This window comes from Dermacentor andersoni, chromosome 8 (genome assembly GCF_023375885.2).
Source record: "Dermacentor andersoni chromosome 8, qqDerAnde1_hic_scaffold, whole genome shotgun sequence".
Classification (NCBI taxonomy): Eukaryota; Metazoa; Arthropoda; class Arachnida; order Ixodida; family Ixodidae; genus Dermacentor; species Dermacentor andersoni.
In genome coordinates, this window is record NC_092821.1 from 35,756,430 (window position 1) to 35,776,422 (window position 19,993).

The window sequence follows — 19,993 nt, forward strand, 5'->3', positions numbered from 1 at the left end:
TGATTCTGAAGTAGTAGCGGTGTGCAAATGTTAGGATTTTTCAAATAATGAAGCACTTATACAAAAGAATAAGAAGTATTCAACTTCCCAAACAGAGCTACAATAATTTATAAATATTCATCAAAAATGTAAAGGTTGGTCCAGCTTCACAGCAACAATACTGGGCACCTACAAGACAATCCTGAAAAGTAAACACACTAAAGCGATTTGTATGCGACACCTTGAACAGCCTGGTGCCAGTTCAAACTTACTGAAAGACTGCCATGAGCAAGAAGAATACAGGCATTCGAGGGGCTAAATTTTATGTTAGTCACAGCCATAGCAAGTGACAGAACGGAGCGTCTCTTTGAAGGTCCCCTGGACAATGCCGAGCTGCTTTTTTTTGTCTCTATTAATGCATGCAAACTCTGAATGCTTAGAGTTCTTCCAACTAAATTTCCCAATTTTATATTCCACCTAATTGGAATTCTGAGGCTACAAAGAAATGTGTTTCTATGCTAGTAGGTGTGGAATATAGCACATGCAGCCTCGTCTGTATAGCAAAGGGGTCTTTAAGGAAATAAAACTGAATTGACTGAACTGTGTTTCAGCGATCCTTAACAGCGGGGAAAACATGCATTTGTGTTCTCTGTACTAAAGATTCTTGCAAAGTGGTAAGGCATTAGAGCATATTCATAATAATAATAATAAAAAGATTCTGTTGTTTTGCATGTCAAAACCCCAATATGATTACAAGTCATGCCATAGCGGAGGGGGTTGGGGGGGGGGGGGGGGAGTCTTTGGATTAATTCTGACAACACAGAGTTCTTTAGCATGCACCCAATGCACGGTACATGGGCATTTTTGCATTTCGGGCCCATTTAAATGTGGCTAGGATTTGATTTCACGTTCTCGGGCTTAGCAGCACAACCACGGCAGGTCATATGCAGAATTATATAACATTGTTTATAGACATTGGTAATAATACTGTAGATGAAGTAACATCAGTTAGATTTCTCACTCTAATTTCTATGCCTCTGTCCTATGCTCTTGCACATGCCAACGTCAGCAATGTTACCAAATCGTAAGGTGCACTTCAACACACGTTTACTTTAGAAAAGAAACAACTACCAAAATTTCAATGTACAAGCAAGTTTCATAAGAAAACTTTTTAATTTACATTCAATTTGGCAAAGACGTTTGATGAAGCCTCTAGGATTAGTACTCGTATACCCCTACGACCTAACTTGTACATAACACGTATCAATGTTTGTGCTATTTTCCATGAAATGGACCTATCCTCTTAAGTCACAAATTATGATGGACTGTTGTGAGACGTCTCAAAGTTACACAATCTTATGCCATGGCAGCACAGACTCTGTCAGAAGAAATTTAACATTGGAGAATGATAATTTATAGATTTTCTAATGCGCCTTTGTTCTTACAGAACAGCTCAATGTCGATTAAGCATTAAGCCAGACATGTTGCATTTTCATAAAGGGAACTGTATCACTAGCTCAAAGCACATAGACAGGTTAATTATCATCTGCAGGCATTATGAGAAATAATATGCCTTTCCCACCATTGCTGAAGGAGCATGAATAGTCAAATTTCATTCCATTATTTACCACTGAAGGGCTTAGAGGAACTACATAACCTCTCGCCAAGCACGCCACTGCCTTCAGTAAAATCGTCCTGTGCAGCAATACATGTTCGCTCTTGAGTGAAACAGCCGCATGATTTTGGTGAAGCAGGTAATTTGGGAAAACATGCTCACACAAACGTGAATGACAAGGACATACAGAGGCACTGAGTATGTCCAGTGCCTGTGTATGTCCCCATCATCATCAATGTTTGTGTGAAAGTGTTTTTTGCACGTGAGCTGCTCCACCAATGTGATCGTGGGTCACCAATTCTCTCATCAGTACCTATTAAGCCACATTAGGCGAGCAGAGGGTTCGATTTACCCACAACAAAATTTCTGTGGTATTTCTTTTTTCCTTGGCCGCACTGCTGTACATAGCTGACAAAAATAAGTCAAGCAGCTTAGTTGTGACAAGAAAAATGGAGCACGGAAGCATGTTTCAGTTAAGCTTTATGAAGAGTGCATTTAATTAAATGTGACATGGGCAGTTTGGTCGCGAATAATATTTATCTATGTTGAACATTTTGAGTACGGTCAAAGCGCAAATTAAGTGGAAATTGGTATACCTTAGTGAAAGCAGTTGACAGTGTCCATGCAACAAGGCTGGTATTAAAAGACTTATAAGAGTATTAAAAGAGCATAAGTTATGCTCTATAGGTGTTTACGTATCGCAAACATAAAACAAGTGCACTGATTTGTATTTGTTCTTTAGGAATGTTATGATGTCTAGACAGGTTTGAGTTTCCCCGTATTAATTAACTTTCTGCTGAAACTGCTAAGCTTTCACGTTTGCCCTATTTCAAACATTCGTACACCCCAACGTAAGTGCTTTATACGTTCGCTAACTGCACATTACCACGAATTAATATGTCGTGCTAGAAAAAGAATGCTCCTCGACTGGCATACAGCAAACCCGATTAGTGTCACCCGTGCAGCTTAGCTCTTCTCGCGGTGAAAGAATACTGCTCTGCGCACAATCTTATCGGTCTGTCTAGACAAGCAGCAGAAAACTGTCTGCTCCCGACGAGTTCGTCTGCTACGGGAATACGCCGGTCACTGCACATTAATTAGCGCTGGTTACGACACAGCTACAGCACCTTGTTCTATGTTTGTACTAAAATGTTCTGCAGTTATACCTTTTCGGCTGTAGCCAGGTAGATCCATAACTTCCTCCAGGTCGAGAACTTCTTTTGGTCGCTCCACAGGAAAGACATCTCGGCACTTGCATAGCGCGATGACAGCGGAGTCTGGTACTTCGTGTGTGTGCTCATGACGGCCGCTATACGTTCCAAATACGTGAATCAAACTTTTGGGAAGACAAGATGAAGCTTAGCGGTAAGTGGCGGCAAAAAAATACAGCGACCGCTCTTCTTCGCCTCAACCTCACGAAGTGACCTTCCACGGCCGCGAACGCCTTCGTCTTCCTCCTCTCCGCTCGGGCGTATCTTATCGCCCCAACGACATCGCGAGTGTTCCGACGGGTCTGACGACTCTCTGGGTTAGATATATTGGCGGCGGCGTCCGCTGTGGTAACTTCGTGCGACTATTACGACCCCGGCTATCTGGAGCTGTAAATATAATTTCAAAGAACCACGCGAGTCCGCTATGCGGGGTTTACGGACGGTACACGAGTATGCCGGTAGCGTGACAAGACTTAAAAGAGCGCCGTGCGTAAATTTAAATGAGAAACAGCTGCGCTTAACAGCTGGCTGGACGTATCACAGGAGGGTGCACATGAGCCGCAGGAGTAAGTAGACCACTGGTGATCAGTGGCAACGCTTCCAGACCTGAGAACAAGAGCTGCCGCAGCCACAATGCAAATGTGCGGTTAAATAAATTGGTATTTTTATCAGTTAATAAGAGCAATCAAAAGGTACACCGGCATCCCGCACCCCGCTACGTGCTTTTTTGTTTCAGTATGTTATCTGTGATTGTACTTTATGGTGCGCACTTAAAAGCAAACAATGTCACCAACTAAACAACTAATTACGAAACCTGTTCGGGTAATAACGCTTCAAACGAAATAAAAAAAATTGATTTTATGATGAAGTGTGACGACGATTTGCTTCGCAAAATCTGCCGCCAGAGCGACGCGCGTGTTCTCCTCGGGAGTCTTTCAACATGGCGGAGTCAGCGGAGGTCTATTAGTTTCGAAGTGGGAGGTGTAGCTCCCGTTGGAATTCGCCGTGGGCACCTATCTCGTGGCGTCCGGTCAACCGTCGCTGCAGGCCGACATGACGCTGACAGAAAGCTCGTGAGTCATGTCTTCGCATCTTAACTGATTCCTCACAAATGCGGCATTCTCCGCTTGACCGTGGCTGAACACGGGAGTGCCCGTTCATGGATTGTCGCATCACGGCCCTCGCGCGAACGAGCCGGCGTTGCTTTTCTTAGACGGTCTTGACTTTGACGCATCGCGCAGAAGAGGCCGCGGATAAAATAAATAAAAATAAATCGGACTTCGATCAAACGTGCGCGTGATACGACTGTCCCTGCGTGAACGCGACATCTACGTCATCGCCGTCTTGTACTACATGTCACCGTTGAGCAGGCGTCCGAGCTAACGCCGCGGTTTTCGCTGCCGACAGCGTGTCCGGGAGTGTCGTCGCAGCAACCTTGTTGCGCCAGAAATGTCGTGAGTGAAAACTGACACCTCTCGGAACAGACGGTCTGTCCGGTCGGTGCTGGCACCCCTGTGGGCACTGCGACGAGTTTTTTTTAAGGCTACCCTAGTTTTTCACGCTCGTGCAACGCGACGGCTGCGCACGGTATTTTTGCTTGTTTACTGCGCTAACTTCGGGGTGAGCCGTTCGGAGGACGTCGGCGTGCCCTGAGCTGGAGCGTTTCGCTGCTGTGTCGTCTTGTCGGCTGTTCAGAATGGCGGCAGCCCATTGTATATACCTTGTCATCATAGACGCGCAGAAAATGAGTGATCGCAGTTCTTTCGCCTGTTAGCGCACGTCGCGGAGTTAGCTGCAGACGTTGATCGAAGACGGCCTACGCCTTCGCCGTTTACAGCTAGTAAAATTATTTCGTCGCTGTTCCGCGGCAGGTGCGATGTGATCTGCTAGACTGCGTTTTAAGGAAATATATGCATCGATTTGTTCACCGTGCTTGTAAATATCGCCGCAGCCTCGAATTTTCGCCTAATATATGGCTTCCATTGTTGCATTTCAGATAGCTCGCGAGACAGAAGAAACCTTGAACTGCACTGATAAAGTGGTCATGACTTTTTTTTTTTTTTTTCATTCACTTGTGTTTGGACGCTGCCTTGTGAGGGCTGGGAGCTAAAGCTTGAAACAAACCACTGATGTGACTGACACCTCAGGTGTCACTGACACCAGCAGCTTGTCGTCTGTATATGAGTTAGTGGGGGTTTTGTGCACGTCCTTGTGAAAGTTCGCGGATTTGTGTGCGAGATCAGTATGAATAGAGGGCTTTAGATAAGTGTACACACGTGGCTTACTACAGTTCCCTTGTGTATGCAAGCTTTTTGTGTCCCACCAGGACCTAATCATAGTGTGGGCTACTGTGTATATAAGCTTAGCTGCTTGTCCTGTAACCTAAAACTCTCTGATGTCTACTGCTGACGCAACTTGCAGATAGGGGTTGAAAAGCTTCTGTTAAATAAGCCTCGACGATTCTGTCAGCAGAATTCACAATGACGGCATCAAACTAGAATGTGCTACAATTGAAAACATTGGACACCTTTGGCCACACAGTTCTTGCGCAGTATGCAAATGGAAGACAAATAGACAGCGTATGAGACAAACTGCCAAACTCCTGACATGGCTATATTTCAGTTTAGCGCATTGGCAGAGGTTTTCCTCTGCCAGTTTTGCCATATCAGTAGCTGAAGGAAGAGAGTACCTTGAGGGGCTGTCTTGTTGCACTAGAAGTTTGAGGTATGAAGTTTTGCAAGTTGGCTAAGTGGAAGGTCACTGGTTTGATTTCCGCGTGCAGTGATGCCATTGCAGTTGGAGAAGTATGGGAGAGGCCTTTGCCCTGCAGTGGGCATAACCAGGCTGATGATGATGATGATGATGATGATGATGATGATGCCATTTCATTGGGGACAGAGTTCAGTAACTCCTGTATGCTTAGGTTTTCATGCACTTTATATAGGGTTTACCTGGTTGCCAAAAAAAAAAAAGCTGCACCACCAACAGGGGAAGGGGGGGGGGGAGGCGGAGTACTTTGGGAAAAGTACTGGATGCTAAACATGCTAAAATAAAAGTAACATGAAAAAGAATGTATTGATATGCCAAGCATAAACTTTACCTGTCTGAACTTTACTGAAAGGTGTTATGCAAAAAATATTGGCACACTTTTAAACTGTTTGGGCTGCTGCTATTGCAAACTTATTTGGTAGCCACATTAGTATCCTACAAAGAACCAAGGAATACATAGAAATGTAATGATGACAATCTGTTTAAGCGAAATTTGAGGAAATTGCATGACACTAAAACCGTAAAACCGGCAAATTTAGTGCTACAGTCACAGCCTGTCTGTCAAAACTTGTTTATTCGCTGATTTCTCGCTGTACAGACATGCAGCAGTGCATATTTTACACTGTTGGCTGAGCAGGTACACGTGCGCAAGAGGGAGCTTTGAATGAGGAGAAACCAACAGATTGTGTGCACAAGAATCCAAACTGCACTCGAGTCTTACTGCCGCCCGAGTTACTCACACAGGGAAGGCACCAGCGATCACTGAGCCAAAGATGTCTTGGCAAGAGTACACAATCGCTGACCTTTTCCTTGACGGTTTCTCATTTTCCAGCCGCAAGCGTCCCCGCCCATGCGACGATGAGAGCTGCGAGTTCATGCCAATTTCAAAGAAGATTAACAACCTCAGGATAAGGTAGGCGTCTGCCATCCGTGCTTTTTCATATCATGCGTAAATACACGTGTTGTAGCACAAATGTCATTAAAAGATGCCTCAGTGGTCTGCATTTAAATCTGAAAACATGGTTTACTTGAAATGCTATGTTCATCATTACCTTTGTTGCTAGCTTCTGTTGTGTGTTTAACAGCGACTGAAAGAATTTATGAAATGCAAGTGCTGAAAAAAAAAATAATCTATGACTTTTGTATCTCCCGATACATTTATATTGGTGCTTTGCCATGCAAAATTTTGGCTGCAGGTCTACAGTAGGGGTGTGCAAATAGTCATCCAATGGCATGCCAGTGTGATGTGACAAATGTAAAAATAGTTTTTCATACTTGGGCTGCGAAAATTCTCAAACAGCTGGGATGTTGTGAAATTTGAGGGATCACATTTGATGCCTGCGGTTAGAACGGTGTTCCACATCTGCTGCCATGGCCACAATTAGCATTGGCTAACATTCTCAGGGTCAGATCCTAGCACACATGCTCAAGCTAACTTGGAGAATGCATGGGAGAACAGCTGTCAGAGTAACTCGGTAATGGAGCACTGCACGTGGGATGCCCAAGATGTGGGATCAGCTCCCACCATTGGCAGGTTGCTCTTTCAAGGCAAAAGCCTGAAGTTGTTCATACGCCCGATGGTCTGGAAAACATGGCGTGCGGTACAAAAAGTCATGTGAGCTCGCCTCACGCAGGCATGCACTCTTGCCACTGCTTGTGTGTTTGTGTCGTCCTCTTCCCCAATTGGCTCCGATGCTGCTCATCACGCAAAAAAAAAAAGGCAAAGTTAAGATAGAGTTAATTCAGGCACTCGAATGCACAGCCTTTAGTGTTAAGTAGGGCGAAGTTAATTAAGGTAGCATCAATTAAGGCACTCGAACCCACAACCTTTGGTGGGATAAAACAAGTACCGTAATAAGTAACAGCTCATTCGAATGAGGATGTTAAGTTATTTAATTAATGTTTCTTGAGCGTGCAGGCTTTTGCCGTCAACCTCTTTGGTGTGTGCTACAGTGACTGTAAATTCATCTTTTTTTTTACTTGTTACAGTTTTAGTTTGTCTGTAAACTAAATGTTTATGAATTACCAGGTTACCAGAGCCGTGGACAGCAGTGGCAAAGCTGGCAGTGACACCTGGTGCTGTTTTGTCCAATTACAATCTTTTTTAATTTTTGTTTTGTTTTGTCTAAAGAATATAATAAATGTACTACACTTTAACAGTTAAGTCACTACCAGTGCTTTACAGCAGCATTGAAGTAGAATATTGAAGTCGCTGCAGTGTTCTGCGTGCTCTCTGGTAAGACGCCATCATCACCAGACGTTGCTACCAGCGTTGTTGCTGCGTTACACCTCTGCGGGAACTTCCTTCGTAATCTCAATACGTTCAGAAATTTACAGACAAATTAAAACTCTGTTATTTCTGCATTTCAGTTATAGTCTCAACAGAACACCTAATTTCCCCTGTGCTTTACTTGGTATCATAATCTGTCAGCTTTGTGTGGTTTTAACTCATACCCCTCGGCTGGTTCCCTTTAGTCTTCTCATTCAGAAGTCCGCTGTAGCATTTGGGGCATCTGTGGTGTGGTGTATCCGTAAATGGATACATTGAAGGGACATTGAAGTGGGAAAACAAGGTTACCTCTTAGCCTGGTTTACTATCCTTTCAACGCTTTGTCAGCTTCTCATTGAAAAAATTTATCAACAGAGTTTTGTAAAACCATGTCAACAGTGTCAAGAAAAGTTCACACCATCTACTGTGGCTTCTTTTCCTAGGGTCAACTCCCACGACACTGTAGACGAAGACGTAAGTGATTTATATTTTTAATCTCACTACATTTACTTTCATATTTCTTTTAATAAATGAATTTGGTCCTTTTCTAGGCCTTTTGATTGTAAAGACCTGTTCTTTTATTCACAGTGTTTCAGTCAGCGAGGGCTTTAAGGGCTCTTTGTGTCGCTTGCACACTGCAATCACTGAGAGAAGCTTTGGAAGTAGCTGTTCCGAGACCTCATTCTGCGCAATGTGGTTGAGGTGCAACTTCTGCTTTAGCATCAATTTTTGCTGTTTGTTTTCGATTTGATTTGACTTGAATTGATGCAAAGGGCACAGGCTCGCACATGTTTCCTCAAGTGGATCTGATTGTTGTAATCTACACAATGCCTGTAACTGGAGTGTGTACAGAGATTTGGTGCTTTTTGCTGTGTTGTCACATTGTAAGGATATTGACGAATCACACTGGAAAACGCCTCACTTAACAGTTCAACTCTCTGTTGAGCAAACTTGTACCCTGAAGACAAGCAACACTCAAAGCACTACCATAATGGTGGGCACAGTGGTTGGTCTTTGAAAATTCGATCCATGCATCGGATGCATCCACTGATTATTCATGGATCACTGTGCGTTTTAGAATATTCGCTCGAGCTTGCTTACATTCTAGAATGTTGGAATGCAGTAGGTGTGTCTCGCGCTGAGTGACAAATCGATTACAGTGAAAGTCAGGGAAAAAATGTCTACAGTCAAAAGCAAAACAGTATATTTGTGGTAATATTATTATATATAAATTCATTAATAAAGCATGATCCCTCTCGCTAAGGCATGTAGTTTTGGCAAATGTGAGCAGTATTACTGATGTATTGCTTAACTTTAAATGGAAGTATGAAAATGTCTGTACTCCGTGCACCATGGTTTCAGTCATACTGGTGCGCTTTCTTTGTTTACTCATTATACTCCGCAAGAGTGACTATAAGTGCTTGCATGCAAGGGAGATTTTATTTCAAGAAAACTTTACTTGCACAGCTGCGGCCATGTTTAGGCCAAGCCATGTTCAAAAAGCCAAACCTTTCATATTATGGCATTCCCAGGGAGTCCGTGTTTTCTTTTAAAGAAACTTGCATGGATGGTGGTGCCAGGTATTGCTCTATCTGGTAAATTGTGAGCAACTCTCTGGCTAAATAGGCCTGGACCTCGAGACAGATATGTCACAAACATGATACCAGCAGAAGTAGAGTTGATGTGAGAAGTTTTTTGGCTAAGGCAAGTGAAAATTACCATATCTGTATGAATGTGACGTGCACCTTCTTTCCACAGAAATGGGTCTGAAAGTTGCCTGCGCATTACAATCAAATACAAAACCGAAAACAGCATTTGGAATGTTGGCAACAGTCTACCTCAGCGCCATGATGACGCTCTGTAAAGCATGCTCTATGATGGCGGCAGAGCATGTTTTCCTGAAGGCTGCTGTGGGTTCGTTTCATGTTGGCGACAGTCACTGCCGGAGATGCTATCACTGCCGCGAGATTTTTCTGGGCTTGGCACCGGAGGCGTCGGCGTATTTGGTGACCAGCGTTTCTGGTGCTGTGCGAAGCTTGCTGTCTGCACAGAGTGCCTGCAATGCTCTCGGCCACATATTTTGAAGTCTGATGCTGAGTTACATAACATCCCGTGAAAACGATGGTATTATCTCTAAAAGTGATCCCTAGATAATTCGTATGTGTAGCTAATGAATGCAAATGGCAATGATAACACAACACTTTCAGTGTGAAAGATCATTAAAAAAGTGTTTGCCTTCTTTGAATGTGGGGACATACTATATTTTTCTCTTGTGGATTGGGTGCAGATTACATTGTGGTGCATGTTGCATTCAGGTGCACTTTTATTTTCTTACTTTAAGCACGCACAAATTGGGTGCGCATTTGATTCTGGGCTGTGTTATAATTGTGCAAATATGGTAGCTTAATAGTATTTCCGCAGCCTGGTGTTCAGATTTCTAGCCTGTACTACACTGACAAACAACTTCCTGAGGCAACTACAGGAAAGCTGTGGAGGCAATACACGCACAAGTAAAAGTACAGTCGCCGACCGTTTATTCGGACCCCACTGGGACTGTAGAAATGTCCGAATAAACAGGTGTCCGAAAAAGCAAATTAAGAAAAAACAAATGAAATCCTTTATTTCCACGCACTTATTCGGGCTCGGCAGTAGGCTTGAAGAAATTGTAAATGCGCCTTTGCATGCTGTTCTGTTTACGCGTAATCAGTTAAGCCTGAATCTCGGAGAGGGTCGTACGCTCACTATAGGCAGCTGAAAGCACAGTCACTGCTTGTACATGCTCCGCATGCGACGGCAGCGTAGCACATGGTGCGTCATCCCGACTCGGGAGTCATTGTCCGGCGGGGCAGCAGAAACCTGACGAATGAGCTCGCCGTCGTCGAGTTCTACACATGTCAGTACAGCAGTGTCAGCACCTGTGACACTCAAATGAGATGGTGTCCGGAATCGCAATGCAATCGCTGCGCAGGTCTCGGCAGAACATTTTCCGCATCAGTAGGAAGCACATTGGAAGGCGACAAATCTTAGGCCTCCCGGCACCTGCTTGCCGGCATTCCCAAGCGCAGTCTGTGCAGGCACTGTCGGCGCCATTAGACATTTGTCGCTATGTTTCCGCGTGCCGCCTTGGATCACCGGAACCTCGACACAGCACACAAAGCAAACATCACCATGCAGACACCAGTCACACAAACAAAAACGTGTCCTACTCGCAGCGTCGTGCACGAAGAAACAAATCAGCTGCTGGATTGTCTTGACATGGCTTACTAAGCTGAAACCAGAACTGCTGTAGAGCCACTCTATCAAACCAGGCAGAAACGATGATGATGAGCGGGGATTTGCAGTAGCGCAACTTCGTGGGGCAGCAAGGAAGCTCCGTTCAAAACAAAAATGGCGTTCAGCAAGTTGAACCATGGACCGGTCAGAGTTGGTGCTTGGTGCTCTCGATTGAGTTGGCTCAAGGAGTGTCCGAAAAATCAGACGAGAGTTTGCAAGGTTTCCGAACTTTTGGCAGTTGTTATACATTATGGTCTATGGGGAGAATGGCGGTGCCGCGAAGCAGGCCGAATAAACAAGCATGTCCGAATTTTTGGAGTCCGGAAAATGAGTCGGCGACTGTACCCATAAAAAAAGTCCCATATTCGCTTCAACATTAGTTTTGGAGAATAGATACTATAAACATCTTATTTACAGCAGCAAAATATGGCGAAATGCGCCACTAGGTTTTAAATTTGACTTATTCTTCTGCTTTTTTCTTCTGCATTTGGATGATTGCGAAACTCTCACATGTGGAAGCTATGCTGATTCAGCATCTCTTGCAAGAAAGGAAAGGAGCTATCGAACGCTGCCGAAGTACTTCGCACAGTAGCACAAGGGCAGAAGCTCTGCCCCACTAGCTTTTCCTCCACTGCCACAGTAAGTTGTCCGCGAGTATAGCCGATGCGAATGTTCTATGGTTTTACTGGCTACGGTAACACATCGCTGCAAAATTTGCTGTTTCCTCAGATCCTGCAGTCTGTAAACTTTTGGTGTCAACTGTATCTTTACATTTTTGTAGCCGAGCAGTCTTCAGAAGTATTGAATACTTGGAAGGGGAAGAGGGAGCAAAGCCTAAGCAGCTACTCTTGGGATAATGACAGCTTGCAGTGAAGCCAGTTGCTGCTTCAATCCTGGCCACCTGTTGGAGCATGCGCAGCTGTGAGAGGCATGCAGTGCTTGTAGCGCACTGGTGTCTGCTCAGTGGAATCACGTTTGTCGAGTGTGCCTCGGACACAGCTGTCCTAGAGGGATGCAGTCTCGTTTGTCTGCTCTATCATGGAAGGTCATTCAGGCATTCTACTTTCCTTGTGTGGGATATCTCCATCCACATTGCTGTTCTTTCAGCTTTTAGACATCGTCATTTTAAAACCCTACAGCTGACTTCGCTTTCATGTTTTCATTTGTGCTTTCTTTTATGCATCCTTTTTGCTTTGTTGGGACGAAGTGTCAATGCCTGCAGTTCACTGTTTCAAAATCGTGGGCCTACTATGGCCTATGGGAGTTAAATACAGCAAATGCAAAAGTTGGAAAGTAAGCATATTCTTTTTCTTACTGCTAGTGAGCATATCTGGCAAAAACTGCGAATGTTTTAACATGGTGCTCGTGTGTGTAGCACCATACCAACCTGTGAAGTTGGCATCGTCGTCCATCACTTGTTACAAAGAAATGGACATTGACTGAATACATGGTGGTGATGGAGTACAATGTAGAAAACGTTCAGATTGTCGGTGTGATACACAAGAGTTATGTTGCAGACGCTTAAGCTACAGATTTACAAGAGCAACGTTGAATGTCAATTAGAGTTGTTTGTCTCTTGATGCGTACTTGAGTAGACTGTCTGAGCGGACTGCCCATCTGAATAATCGAGCATCAAGAACTGCTTTCCAGGGGGTTAGTAATCTGCATCTACCTAGCCATGATAGTCACCTAAGGAACAAGGCGAAAGCCAAAAGTGTTAGCTTTCCACATCACTCAGCAACAGTGCTTTGAGTGTGGAGAATCTGGCAACATAGAGCTCTCGTATCTTAAGTGTGTTATATATATGCCAGCACAGTAATGTACGAGGCAGCATCAGAAAGTTCTGCAACTGGCTCTGTTTTGAAGAAAGTAATTTGTGTATTCAAACGCTGTCACCTTATAAATAGTCCTCTTGCACAGCAATGTAGCACTCCCAACGTTTCTCCGATTTGCAAATATGTCCTGGAAGCCTCTTTTCTGGAGCAAGTCCACACACTTCTGCGATTGAGCTTGGCAGTTGCATCGAAGTGGCAACCTTCGAGCTGGGTTTTTAATTTTGCGAGGAGAACAGAATAAGCAGAAGTGAATCCTTGCGAATGACCTGTCCTTCACGTTATGGATCATCACTAGGGACAAAACTTGGGCATACGTGTACGACGCTGGGATGAAGCAAGAGTCGTCACAGTGGACAAGCCCAACCTCTCAACAGCTGAGGCCACCAAGCACAGGCCATTGCCGAAAACATTGTAGGAGCACCAAATTAGGTGCTGCTTTTCCCCTTCCCTCTCAATAGACATGTTTTCGTCATCGTGCACGACCCAAGCAAAGGCTAGGCATGTCTGCAGCTCGACAGAAAGCGCATGCTCATCGTGTCTTTTGGCATTCACGGTATCGTGCATCAGGAATTCGTCCAGGCATGGCCAGACTATGAACAGTGAGCTTTAGTGCCAAGATTTAGGGTGTCTAAGAGAGGCCATTTGGAGAAGATAGCCCGATCTGGGATGCACGAGGAGCTGGATGTCTCACCACGACAACGCACCCTATCACAGGTAACTCCACGCACGTGAGTTTCTCGCTGGAAATGACACGGTTTCTACCCAACTCATCAGACTTTGCTCCCACTTATTTCACTCGCTTCCCAATATTAAGAACCCAAGTCAAAAGTTGCCATCTTGGCATGATTGCTTAAATCAAGCTCAAATTGCAGAAGGGTGCTCGACTCGTTTCGGAAAAGAGACTTCCAGGACAAATTCGCAAAGTGGCAGAAATGCTGGGAGCACTGTATTGCTGCGCAAGGGCACTACATTGATGGTGACAACATTTGAATGCACATAAGTAAACTGCTTGCTTCAAAACAGTATCAGGAAAAGTTTTTGTAACCACCATGTATTTACAAAAGGTCAGTAAAGTTCGCCACTCATATGTTGTGTGCTTGTGATGACATGCAGTGGCCTTTCTCACTTGCAGAGGACATCTAATGATAGCAGTGCCCCTCTCTTTTTTTTTCCTTTTCTGGCTCTTTATAAAAGTGCATCTACAGGTGTTTGGTTGGTATGCTTTGCGTTCACACATCAGCATTTTTGTGTGTGTATCTCGGCAGCATAGTCTATACCGTAAAAACATCCCTGGCCCAGTGAAGAAGCTGTTCACAGTTAATGTAATTTAAATCAGCTGCTCGGGTGCATTGTTTCTATAAACAGAATAATCATAAGTTCATCTTAGTCATCACACTCTTAATACAAAGTGTCTTGAGGACACTCAATGTTCCAATAAGGTGCTAAGCTATCACTGTGACTGCCATGAATTTACTTTAGAGTTTTATGGATGCTCCTTTGAAGTTGTGCTGGGATGTCTGCCACCTTCCTGTTTGTTTCCACTCAGCATCACCCTTCTTTATGTATGTTCCATTGGTTCTCTTTCTTAGAACCAGCTGACAGTAGAGGGCTCTAGATTAGGGGTGTGCCAGAGATGGGGCTGCAGCACTGCTCTTTTGCAGAACCTAGTGTGTGCTTGGGTTTTTAGGATGGCCAGCTCGGAATAAACAAAGCTGCCTGCCTCAAAGGGATCTTGTTGCTCTCGGCCATGAAGGAGAATTTCTGAGGAGTGAACTGAGATGAGGTTAGCCAAGACAATGTTTTCAGAAGACTACAGTGGGTGTTGAACGTTGAACACACCAGTGCCTCCACATTGTTGAATCGCACAGCATTATTTCACTATAAACGTCGGCATCATCCTCCGAAGAGTGAAGGCGATGAACCGCCGATCACAGTGAAGGAGATCAAAATGCATGTTTACAGGGAACATGCAATACCAGATGCCAAACTTTCAAGCCTTTTGGATTGCTTCGGCTTAACCTACATGTGTATCACAACCTATGCATGTATCTTCATAGTTTGCATCATGTTGACAGAGACCTTGGGAGTGCAAGTTTAATATCTCTAATGAAAATAATTTTTCTTTCGAGTGCTTTCTTTGCCTCTTCCTTCGACTTTCCCACTGCTGCTGCTGATGATGATGATGATGTCTTGCCAAATAGCTGTGGGACAGGATAGCACTTCCATTTTTACTACCCCCGCAGCTGTGCTGGCTCATCATCATTATTCTGGCATTCCTTTGTCATGCCATTGTCATACAGTTGTCACGCTGTAGTGATCTTTCCATCCTCGTCATTCTATTGTAGTCATTCAGTGTCGTCATCAAGCAGCCATCGTCATACAGTCGCGATCATGCCATTGTGGTCGTTCCATTGTCGCCATTCTGTGATAGACACCAGTGTTGTCATGCCGTTATACTCGCATTGTCATCGTCCTTTTAGCGTCATGTTGTCGCCATACAGTCGTCATCCTTCCTACAGCATTGCACACTTCCGTCATGCCGTCGTCACTACAGCGTCCTCATGCCATTGTTATCATGGTGTCATCATCATTCCAAAGTCATAATTCATTCTTCATCATTACAGCGTTGCGATACATTCATCATCATGCTGCTGTTGCCGTTCCATTGTCGTGATTGTGTCATATTCATTTGGGTGTCATGCATTGTCGTCGTGCTGTCACCGTCATTTTGTCATTGTAATACAGTTGTAATTCCATTGTTGTCATACCGTTGTCCTGTGTGGGATCCGGATGTTCGAACTCCACAATTTAAGTTCGCATTGTGTGAGGCATTTCATGGTGAAAATGTGTCCAACTTGGTTGTGTGCTCTATGTTTGAAAATGGCCGCTAAACAAGAGCAGCGTTCTTCGTGAACATCAGCCAAAGCTTTGCTTAAACCAATTCCCACAGCATGTAGGATTCCGAGATTTTTTTTTGTCGTTGTTTTATGGTTTTATATTTTAAGAAATGCAAACGCAGCCTCGACTACCTGTTAATGGCACTGTGAGCACACGAAGCATGTGTTTGAATATGCAAACCTATTACGCTTTTCTGCTTAGGTGTCATAATCAGAGACTGTCTGCCCTGCCATCTTGTGTAACTCTCGGCACCTGCTCGCCTCTCTTTGACAGACAAGCTCCTCTGGCGGGTCTTGCCCCGACCATGCCCCACTGGCGCACATGGTTTCCAATGGCGGTGACAACAACCCACACTACGGCGCCATCAACCGGCTTCTCTTTGAAGCTCACATGCAGAGGCAGCAACGAATGCTCGGTGCCTCCCATCAGCGACTTCCGGAGCACTGTCCCGGTCCGAGTCAGCTGTGACCGCTCCGGCACCCTTATTGAATGGCCTTGCATGCTTGGTGTTTGGCTGCGATAGCAGCTGTTGTTTTATCATGACAAAACTGTGCTCTTCAGAAGGATGCAAGCAGAGATGTGTCCTAGTGAGACGCAGGCTCACGTCTGTATGCCAGCCATCTCTGCACGTCCCTGCAGTGTGAGAACCGCACCATTTTGTGTGGTTTTTGCCATGGCTACAACAGAAGCAGTCGGGCCATCTGCCTCATTCCAAGGGCGTTGCACCCACAGGACGTAGCCCTTCTGCGACTGCCTTGCGACTCTCAGGTGTCATTTGTTTTTCTCTGCTCACTGCTGCAAGGAAATTCAAGCTGCGTGGTACACCCACCTCGTCACATTGCTTATGTTCATTAAAGAAACATTGAGGAACAGTGCTAATAAGGCTGCTTGCACATTATGGTGTTATGTCTGCCTGCACAGTGACTTCGTTTGCATTAAACTGGTAGTAGAGAAAGTTTGGCAGGACTGCAGCGTGATGCTGACGCTAGCACCCGTTGGCCAGGGTTGTGACAAATTGACCTATTCTTGCCGCAAAGCCACCCACCATCATTTGACTTCAGCGAGTGAACTGCGTTATGGCAATTTGTAGGACTTTCTACGTGACTTGGTTTTGTTCTCTGTCAGACGACTCGTCGCGTCGTCGAGAGTAGGATCGCCCGCAAGGAAATTTCGGCTCATCGTCTTCGAACAGTGTGTACCGCTGAGCATTTGAGAAACATTGTGAAATGCGCCGTGGCTACAAAGCTTGCCAAGAGGACTTGTAGGTGGAGAATGTGTGCCAGAGTCGTTGCGTCTGTAATGCAGTGGCGCTGTGTTTGGTGGGGCCATTGTACAGTTGTGTCGGGATTGCAAATGCTTTTTTTTCTTTACATTATGAGTGTGCAGCCAGTGTCATTATTAGCCAGTGACAGGGTACTACCATGAAGCACAAATAAAAATTTGTTTTGGCCATTCAACCGTGAGTGTAATGTAAGACTGATCTGGCACTGTAACGCTATACCTGCCTCTTACAAGGCAACTTCTTCACCAGAAGGCAGCGTTTCTGCTAAGCCCTCTACTTTTGGTTGCATCATGTGTTGTGGCCTGCACTGAAATTGTCAGATTTGCATTTGATCCAAAGGCCCAGATTAAGCCTTACATCACCGTCTGCCTAGAGCAATGAGGAGCACTTCATTTTAGCATTTGGAGGGCCTTTTATTCTTAGTGAGCCTGTTTTCAATTGAGTGGCACGTGGCCTGTGCTTGCAACAATCTTGTTTTTACGAGTCTTCGTTCCTGTGTAGCGTCCTACATGTAATTAAATTATCTTCTGCAGTGGTGGGTGCATGTTGCAAACGTGTGTATATTTCTGTGATAGAAGCGCTTAGTAGCATTTGTTGCGGTGATGCTGTCATTAATGAAATGCTTCGTTACATAGGTATGGAGGCACATTGTTCCATTTAACCAAATGAGTTTGAGCTGCAAGGTGGAAGGACCTTCAAGGAATGCAAATTTGTTTCGTTACGAATTAGCTGTGAGGGCAGTAAAAGAAACCAGAACTTATTCTTTGGAGAGCCAATCGATTAGCTGAAGTTATAGTTAGACATTTAAAAGCTGTGTGTTGGTATGAAAGCTTTACTGGGCAGCTACACATTCGATGTTAACTGTCATCTCAGGGTGCAGTTTCTGCGAAGAAGCTTAATTTCCTTGCAGCTTCGTCATGCAGCAATTAAAGATGGAAATGCAACATTCGTTGCATGTGCTTTTGCAAAATGCATCTTTGAACTCAACAAGTTGCACTTCGAGGCTCTGCAGAAGTTGACCTTTTTGTGAGAGAGGCTCCTTGTGAGCATTTTGGTGTGAATAGGACATACGAATATAAGGCACCACTGACTTAACTTCAAGTGTTGTCAAACAGTCTGTGGTTTAGACGGTGCTTGCAAATTTCCACTGAGGAGATTTTGTTACCATTCACATTATCAGGTACCGAAGGTTTGCTGCACAGGGCAAGGACTCTCCATCTTCATTATCAGTTCATTCTATCAAAACAAGCCAAAGTCCCCGAGACCAAGTTCCATGTTTCATATTTGTGCTACTTGAAGCTTGTGATCTGAGAGGTGCAGTGCGCATTACTTCTCACAGAAGTATGTGTGTATGTACAAACAATGTTCAAGGCACATGAGGGGTCATTTTGCCGAGTTCTTGTCATGCCTGCATCGCTTGCCCTGTTTCAGCAGGATGCCGCACGATATTGAAGTGATTGTGCATGCATGTGACTGTACAATTTTGATGCCTTGTAAGGTAGTAGTTAAGAATACGGGGATGTTCAAATTTTCTTAAGTAGCCCTTTCTACAGTAGGTATATTGCAGTAAGGAAAAAAGAAGCTTCACTTTTGGAAAAGTTGACCAGATATTACATTCTCCCCCATTGCAATATGCTGTGTCAGTGAAATCACTTGGTGTTTTCTTTTCTGTCTCCTCAATTAGCTGGCTGTTCTAGCCTCTGAACTTTAGTTTTGTACATGTTTTGACACTGGGTGCACACAAGTCTGGTTAACCCACTTGTCTTAATTGTAGTGGAATAACCGTGCTTTTGGCAGGCTGATCTTCAATTACTATTGTTTCTCAAATTCTTTGTCACTTTGTATACTAGCTGAATACACATTGCGTGGGTAGCACTTAGGAAGGCCTTGAGCAATTTGACATTCAGTGGCCAATGCTCTGTAGTCGTCAGACTTGGCCCAAACATGAAACTTTGTAGCCGGCATAAGCAGCCGGCACCTAGGAATATTGGCCACGAGGTCTGAGGCAGCGCCCAGGGTCGGTGTGCAACATTTGTCGACAGTGGGCCTAGCAGCTGTAGCTGAAGTGTGGCAGCTGCCGAGACGAGAGACTGTGGTTGCTGTTAAGTGCTTCATGCCAGTCTGAAGCAACTACTCGGATTCAGCAGGCAATGCTCCACAGTGCCTGTGCATTTGATGGTGGCACTGCTGTAAGTGTTTTCTTCTTGTCCGGCATGACTGATATTCTGGACAGGTGTGGAACTCGCCAGGTACACCACGCAGTGCAGATGTAAATAGCACTGTCTGCATTTTATCTACATTTCAATGCACTCCTTATCATTGAGGTGTAGTCCACAGATGTCTGGCCTATGTTCATCAAACCACCGCATCCCATGTGCTGCTGTTCTATGCACACACACACACGATGCTGAGTATCCATTCACAAGCAGAAGAAGAAAGGTACTGGATGTGCAAACTTGCTGTTCATAGTGCACATCGTTAGGATTTGCATCTTTTCATTGCATGGAATTGTGCAGCAACGTGCTGCCGACAGCTGTAGCCGCAAGTCTGACGTCTGCATTCGTTGACACACCTGTGTGCATGAGCACAGCTGTAGCACGTGCTCACACAAACGCACGCCTGCTGCACTTCCTGCGTGGCTTACGTGTGCAGTAGAAGTTCAATTGATGGCTCATATTTGGTACTTGGCACTCAACTGTAGCCCGAAACAAACTTGAGCTGTCTGGAGCTGCAGTAGTCCGGCGCCGCGAGACCATTTTCCTGTGATATTCTGCTCATGGACCACAGCTGTTTTGCGAGCTGTACCAGAAAGAACATTGTGCCCATGCTAGGTTCTTGAAATGTGCTGTAATGGCTAAAGGT

The 19,993-nt window shown here is 44.8% G+C and overlaps 2 protein-coding genes across 4 annotated transcripts in view; one reads left to right on the forward strand and one right to left on the reverse strand.

Annotated features, from left to right (window-relative positions):
- The window catches only part of Adsl (adenylosuccinate lyase), a 31,803-nt gene extending 28,759 nt beyond the window's left edge, over nucleotides 1–3,044 (reverse strand). The window contains exon 1 of the mRNA XM_050174329.3: nucleotides 2,761–3,044. Within this exon, the coding sequence (XP_050030286.1) occupies nucleotides 2,761–2,895 (135 nt within the window). The 5' untranslated portion in view covers nucleotides 2,896–3,044. The remainder of the gene's footprint in view (nucleotides 1–2,760) is intronic.
- A 138-nt stretch (nucleotides 3,045–3,182) lies between these two features.
- Nucleotides 3,183–17,669, forward strand: LOC126526423 (uncharacterized). Of its 3 annotated transcripts, none has more exons than XM_055068192.2 (4): nucleotides 3,183–3,371; nucleotides 6,407–6,487; nucleotides 8,287–8,317; nucleotides 16,123–17,669. In XM_055068192.2, the coding sequence occupies exons 2-4, from the start codon at nucleotides 6,450–6,452 to the stop codon at nucleotides 16,315–16,317; spliced, it is 264 nt and encodes an 87-aa protein (XP_054924167.1). In that variant the 5' UTR covers nucleotides 3,183–3,371; nucleotides 6,407–6,449; the 3' UTR covers nucleotides 16,318–17,669. The 3 variants fall into 3 exon arrangements, with proteins under 3 accessions (XP_054924167.1, XP_050030295.1, XP_050030296.1); XM_050174338.2 differs by lacking the exon at nucleotides 3,183–3,371 and adding an exon at nucleotides 3,714–3,878; XM_050174339.3 differs by lacking the exon at nucleotides 3,183–3,371 and adding an exon at nucleotides 4,162–4,259.
- Nucleotides 17,670–19,993: the final 2,324 nt, after the last annotated feature.

Coding starts and splice junctions, on each gene's coding strand:
- LOC126526423 (XM_050174338.2), top strand. CDS start 3,859: ATGACGCTGACAGAAAGCTC. Junction 3,879..6,406: donor ATGACGCTGACAGAAAGCTC/GTGAGTCATGTC, acceptor CTCATTTTCCAG/CCGCAAGCGTCCCCGCCCAT. Junction 8,318..16,122: donor ACGACACTGTAGACGAAGAC/GTAAGTGATTTA, acceptor TCTCTTTGACAG/ACAAGCTCCTCTGGCGGGTC.